The sequence below is a fragment of the Limulus polyphemus genome, unplaced genomic scaffold (assembly GCF_000517525.1).
Source record: "Limulus polyphemus unplaced genomic scaffold, Limulus_polyphemus-2.1.2 Scaffold72, whole genome shotgun sequence".
In the NCBI taxonomy this organism is placed as follows: domain Eukaryota; kingdom Metazoa; phylum Arthropoda; class Merostomata; order Xiphosura; family Limulidae; genus Limulus; species Limulus polyphemus.
The window spans coordinates 563,614-570,427 of NW_013665682.1; the positions used below are offsets into that span (position 1 = coordinate 563,614).

General features: G+C 33.6%; 1 protein-coding gene across 1 annotated transcript in view; it reads right to left on the reverse strand.

Annotated features, from left to right (window-relative positions):
- Positions 1 to 608: 608 nt before the first annotated feature.
- Positions 609 to 6,814, reverse strand: part of LOC106466072 (RING finger protein nhl-1-like) — an 11,929-nt gene continuing 5,723 nt past the window's right edge. Inside the window, 3 exon segments of the mRNA XM_022394586.1 lie at positions 609 to 2,139; positions 4,675 to 5,110; positions 6,029 to 6,310. Of these exon segments, the coding sequence (XP_022250294.1) occupies positions 4,679 to 5,110; positions 6,029 to 6,310 (714 nt within the window). The 3' untranslated portion in view covers positions 609 to 2,139; positions 4,675 to 4,678.

Below are 6,814 nucleotides of genomic sequence, written 5' to 3' on the forward strand. Positions count from 1 at the left end.
TATGATAGAATATGATGATCAGTAGAAGGTGGAAAGACTGTATGATAGAATGTGATGAACAGTAGAAGGTGGAAAGACTGTATGATAGAATATGATGATCAGTAGGTGGGAAGACTGTATGATAGAATATGATGATCAGTAGAAGGTGGAAAGACTGTATGATAGAATATGATGATCAGTAGAAGGTGGAAAGACTGTATGATAGAATATGATGATAAAGAGAATGCTTGGAAAGAATGCATGACAAATATAAGAACATAAGAACCATGGAGACAAAAATTAAGCTTTAGTTACATAATTTCAAGATGGCAACTTTAAATATTTTATGCGTGAACCTAGATGTAGCTGATAATAAGTTAGAACCGTTTAACATAACATATTGTTAAAAAATAAAATAATATGAAAACGCAGACCTTCTTTAGTGATTTTAGTACATCACGCGTCTTAACAAAGTGTAATAAAATACGAAGGTTATATGGACAATTTATTTTGGCGAAAACGCAGACCTTCTTTAGTGATTTTAGTACATCACGCGTCTTAACAAAGTGTAATAAAATACGAAGGTTATATGGACAATTTATTTTGGCGAAATAAACTACAAAAACCTCTGTAAAATCAAGTATTTATTTTAGTTAATACTCAACTAACTTTTACAAACAAAGCGGTGAAGATCACTATTTATAGATAAGAACGAGTTACAAAACTCAGCACTCATACAAACATATACCAATAACACTTACACTTGCATAGAAACTCGTATATATCTAAAAATGTCAGAAACAAAATTCAGAAAAATGCCCCTGATTCGTTATATCTCATTTTTTATCAATAAATTCGTGTGTTTCTCTAATCATCATTCCAGTCCCAAACGTCTCACAGAGTGTGAAAATAAATATTAGTTCCAATAATACTAAAGAACTTAAACTCTTCAAGTTTTAACAAAATGTTTCCAAGCACTTAATGCTATTTAAAAATAGAGGACAAAACCAGACGTAATTGTCACTTCAAGAGGATTTTGGAGCAACAATGCGGTTCACTTTTCACACAAGATCAGGTTTTCAATACCCTGAATCCATCCTATTTTACACGTATCCATCCATCTGCCTCAATCAATCCTTTTCATTCAAAACCAAAGCTTATTAAGAGTATTAATAAAAGTTATTTTAATCTGCAGTGCTATGATAGTTATTCCCACACATTTCAAAATATTTGGCTGTTTCTTCAACTTTGTAATGAGAGTAACACAGATTAACAGAAATCTAGAGTACACCAAATACCTGATACGTTTGAGAAATGAAGACAACTCTAAAGTTATGAATTCTTTCAATCGCTAATCCAGAAAGAAATGAACTGTTAAAATCACGAGAAGTTTTATATATATTAGAGATCATTAATACTGAATTTAAGATGTATTGACGAAAATATTACTGGAAAATAAACCTGGAAAATCTGAAGGAAACGCCTTTCAATATAAACTTGAATACTCGAAAGAGAAAAAAAAAATTTTGTTCTGACATGAAATGCATTCTACATATAACAAAGAATCCGAAAGACTTTCGAGAATAAGTAATGGAAACTCAAAACTGCATTAGCTAACAAAAAACAAAAAAAAAACCGACAAAAAAGTGAGTCATGACTTTTTCAATGCTTCCCAGTGGATGTGCTTTTGCATATGCCTGACTCATTCACGGAATGCTTTTCAAAGAAACGAGTCACTTTAAGAATGAACTTAGGTGACAACAAGATGAACAAACTGTTGAAGATAAAATATTTCTTACTCTCTGAAGGATAGGTAATATGTTAAAGTGAGGGTCTTTTTAACTCTGATAACGAAGAAATCAATAAACTGTTAACTAAAGTAAAGACCTTTCTAACTATCATGACAGAAATCAGTTAAACTGTTCTATCTCTGATGACGGAGAGAGAAATAATGTGTTAAAGTAAGGGTCTTTCTATCATCGCTTATGGAGTGATAAAGTAACTACTGAGACTATCCTATATAATTCTAGTGACAGAGAGGTAAACGGTTAAAATGAGGGTCTTTCTAACTCTGACGATGGAGAGATAAATAACTGCTGATAAAGAGGAACGTTTTTCATCAGTCAATGGATTCTAAAATATTTCTCTACATGAATCCATCTGCAAAAAACAAAACAAAACGAAACTTATCAGTAGGTGTAAAAAACAAATAAAATGCATAATCATAATTATATAAAAAAAAGCTAGAAATGCACGCATGTTAAGAAATAACAAAGAAATATAAGAAACATTTTGAGAGGGAATTGATTTGCTTTATAAAAAATATTTTTCAAAAATCTAATACACGAAATAACACAATAAGACTTATTGTTAGAGAGGGAATGCTTTAAAATAACAGGAAGATTAATCAACATGAAGTCGAAAGTCAAAATCAAAACTAATCACACTAAATTAGAAGTATTTTTTCTAATCACAAACTCAGTGTGCTTGTCTCCAAATAATATAATGTTTTAAGAAACATAACTTAATAGTAATATTACACCATGATGTTCTGACTTAGAGTTTTTGCCTACCCTCAAATTTTTCACATCTTACCTGAACTTTGTAATTTATCAGGTATTCCTTTATACTTCAAAATTAAGTAAACAATTATCAATAAAATTTTAGAAATTAAGATGACTTTCACACGTATCTGCTAAACTGTGTTCATATTACCTCAACCACTTTTCAGAAATGATCATCACTCCTCCTACCCTCTAACTTTCGCGCTTGTTTCCAATGGCAACGTATTCAATAGTACACTAATGCAAAGGGGTATTCGTTACGTACTTTCATAACATAATTGTTTTATTTGGCTAGCTGGTTTAAACTAGAACACTTAAACCTCGTCAGAATATTTCTTAAGTAACTGTCGGATGTATTTTTTCCGGATAATTTTGGGGTAACTATCGGATGTCTTTTTTCCGGATAATTTGTGAGGTAACTGTCGGATGTCTTTTTGCCGGATAATTTGTGAGGTAACTATTGGGTGTCTTTTTACCGGATAATTTGTTAGGTAACTGTCTGATGTCTTTTTTCCAGATAATTCGTTAGGTAACTGTCGAATGTCTTTTTTTCCGGATAATTTGTGAGGTAACTATTGGGTGTCTTTTTTCCGGATAATTTGTTAGGTAACTGTCGAATGTCTTTTTTTCTGGATAATTTGTGAGGTAACTGTCCGATTTCTTTTTTTCCGGATAATTTGTGAGGTAACTATTGGGTGTCTTTTTTTCCGGATAATTTGTTAGGTAACTGTCGAATGTCTTTTTTTCCGGATAATTTGTGAGGTAACTGTCGGATGTCTTTTTTTCCGGATAATTTGTGAGGTAACTGTCGAATGTCTTTTTTTCTAGATAATTTGTGAGGTAACTGTCGGATGTTATTAGTTATTAAGTTGCTATTGTTGTCTTATCATCAGAATAAGTTGTTGGGTTGTTGTCAATGGCTTTCTTTCAGAATAACTTGTTAGTTAACTGTCGGATGTTATTAGTTATTAAGTTGCTATTGTTGTCTTATCATCAGAATAAGTTGTTGGGTTGTTGTCAATGGCTTTCTTTCAGAATAACTTGTTAGTTAACTGTCGATGTACTCTTTTCTGGGTAACCTATTAAGTATTTGAGGATCTCTTCGTGTTAGGGGACCTTCTGAGTAATACTGGATTTCTTCTTATCAGAGTGACTTATTATATTACTGTCAATGCCTTCAAGTAAGGGTTACAGTCCGATATTCCGAAGGGTCACAACTCTGAAGTGTCATAGTTCCGAAGGGCCGATATTCCGAAAATTGAAAGTAAAACCAATTACATGTGCATTCCTAATGTTCATTCAGGTTTATATATTACATAATCAGTAGTATGTGTACAATGTTATATTACATAATCAGTAGTATGTGTACAATGTTATATTACATAATCAGTAGTATGTGTACAATGTTATATTACATAATCAGTAGTATGTGTACAATGTTATATTACAGACGTAAGCCAATAACATTTCGAAGTATATTTGTAATCATTCCAAAGATGTTATTATTATTATTACCTAATTTAATCTTTTGAAAAAATATGTAACAATTATTATACTAATAACATCATTACTACTATTATTATTATAGAAACATGATGAAAAAGTTGAATAACAAAAAAAGAAGAATAAAGCGAACCTCAGTACTAGTGGCGGAAAATTTCCAGACTATCGGTCTGTCCACTTGTAAGGATAACCGGTTAGTTATCTGTAAATGTCTTTATTTTTAGGTACCTTGTTATATGTCATTCTCATTCGATAATTGCATAGGGCTTTTTACCAGACAGATTTTCAGGTAACTGCACGTTTTTCTGCTTGTTTGTATTTGTTTGGTCGGAGTAACTTCTTAAATAACACCAAATATATCTTTTTTTGTGAGTGGTAAGTATTAGACAGCCAATGATCTATTTTAAATAACACAAAATATATCTTTTTTTGTGAGTGGTAATTGTTAGACAGCGTTGATCTATTTTAAATAACACAAAATATATCTTTTTTTGTGAGCGGTAATTATTAGACAGCCGTTGATCTATTCTAAGTAACACCTGATCTATCGTTTTTGTGAGCGGTAATTGTTATACAGCCGTTGATCTATTTCTGCCGTGTTAACCAATTGTTCCGAATTTGTACTTACTGTTTTAAAACATTTGGATACGATGGTTTTCCCTGTCACAAACGAGGATAGATCCATTTGACGTAACAGCTATACCCTCTAACCCCTTAAACTCTCCCTCTCCGGCTCCCCAACTTCCAAAAGCCCTAAGGAAGGAGCCATCAGGGTGAAAGATTTGGATACGATTATTTCCACTGTCTCCTACGATGATGTATCCCTGGTCATCAACAGCGACTCCTCGGGGAAACTTAAACTGTCCCTCTTCCGATCCTTCATTTCCTATAGTAGATAAGCTACGGCCGTTGACGTCGAAGATCTGGATGCGATGGTTGTTGCTATCGCTCACAATGACTCGATTAGTATTGCTGACAGCTATGTAATGTGGGTGTTCAAGATGACCCGGCCGGGTTCCAAAAGTACCGAACTTCCCCACAAAGGTACCGTCTGACTGGAAGACCTGTAGTCAAATAATAAAAATCAATAAGCCATATTAGCAACCGGATGATAAAAAATCGTATATGAAGATTTTCCTAAGACAGATCACGTAAACAACTCAGAAAGGAATTAACAGGAGAAATAATCAAGTTCAATATCACATAGAATGTAATAATGGTAAGAAATTTAGGAACAGCAGATAAGAATACGAGGTTAGATACATCACAATTAAAGAAATCTGTGAACCCGAGAGCTTTTAGATAAGGTGGTCCTTTTATAATCCCATTTGAAATCTCAAGTTAAAATAAAGTGACTATATACCCCAATTTCCTGGGACAGTCCCCGAATGAGGAATGTTGTCCCCCGGAGAAAAAAATCCCGAAAGTGTTTTTGATGCGAAAACAAAATCCTTCCGAAATGCCCTTGCATTTAATTTGTTATATTTATCATTAAATCTGCAACATAAACACGTTATAAATATTATTATTATTATTATCAGCTTAATTATAACATCGTAACGTCACGACACTGATGCAGTCATAGAATATTTTCATGTTCTTTTTCAGAACAATAAAGTCCTAAAACATACACCTTTATCAGGGAAATATAACTGCCTGCATCTGGAGTTATGGTGACTACAGGTTACAAGATTTCTTCAAGCGCCTCCTATTTTGATTTTCCAGATATGGTTATCTAGCCATTGCTAATACTTGTGTTAATTAGCCAAAAAGCCAGTATTTTATACACATATATATAAGATGCATTCCTGTGTTATTTATGAACAGGTTTTTTAAGCTAACGATAATTTAAAAACACAACAATATATTACTGCACAAAAGCAAACCAAAAACACATAAAGTATCCGTAAATATGTAAAAATAAGGATGATATCCACATTGAGTTACAATACAAGGTATAATTCCAAGTCATGTTAGCTCACCTGAATTCTGTGGTTTTCTTTATCACAGACATAGATGAAACCTAGACTGTCAGTAGTAATTCCCCAGGGATAGTTAAATCTTCCATCAAGACGACCCTCACTGCCGAAGACCCTCAAGAACTTGCCCGAGGAATCAAAGATTTGAATCCGGTGGTTGTAACGATCAGAGACGATAAATTGCCCGATCCTGTTGACAGCTATGCCAGCTAGACAATCAAACTCTCCCTCTGCACTTCCATAAGTACCGAATTTTTGTAAAAACTTTCCGGTGGAGTCGAAAACCTGGTGGCAGAAAAAGGAACAAGCTTACCTAATTATCCGAGCACAGAAATTATGACATACACGCTATCCTGATCAAGACTTTGACTATAGGAATCTAACACTAAATAAAGCCTAGTGTATGGAATTATTAGTAAATAGTATTTTCATTTAATTTTCTATAAGACAGACGTGGCGTAGTGTTTAGTAAACCGAGATCGAAAGGTCCAAGGTTCGAGCGCACGATACGTCTCTGAACACGCTCGTGAAGCGTTATAAAAGTGATAACCAATCCCGCTATTCCATTAAAAGTAGCCATGTAGGCAATTCATAATCAGGAACGGTCATGCTTGAAGCTTAGGGTGCCCGATCTAGCCGTTTCGCCCGCATGTCACATGAGGTGCCACTTAGGTTTAAAATACCAGGTATCAAGTATACTAGCTGCAAGATATTCATGATAACTTAAGGTAAGAACATTGACTTTATCACACTGGTTTTTCTTGGAATTCTAATTTCGTAAATGTGTCA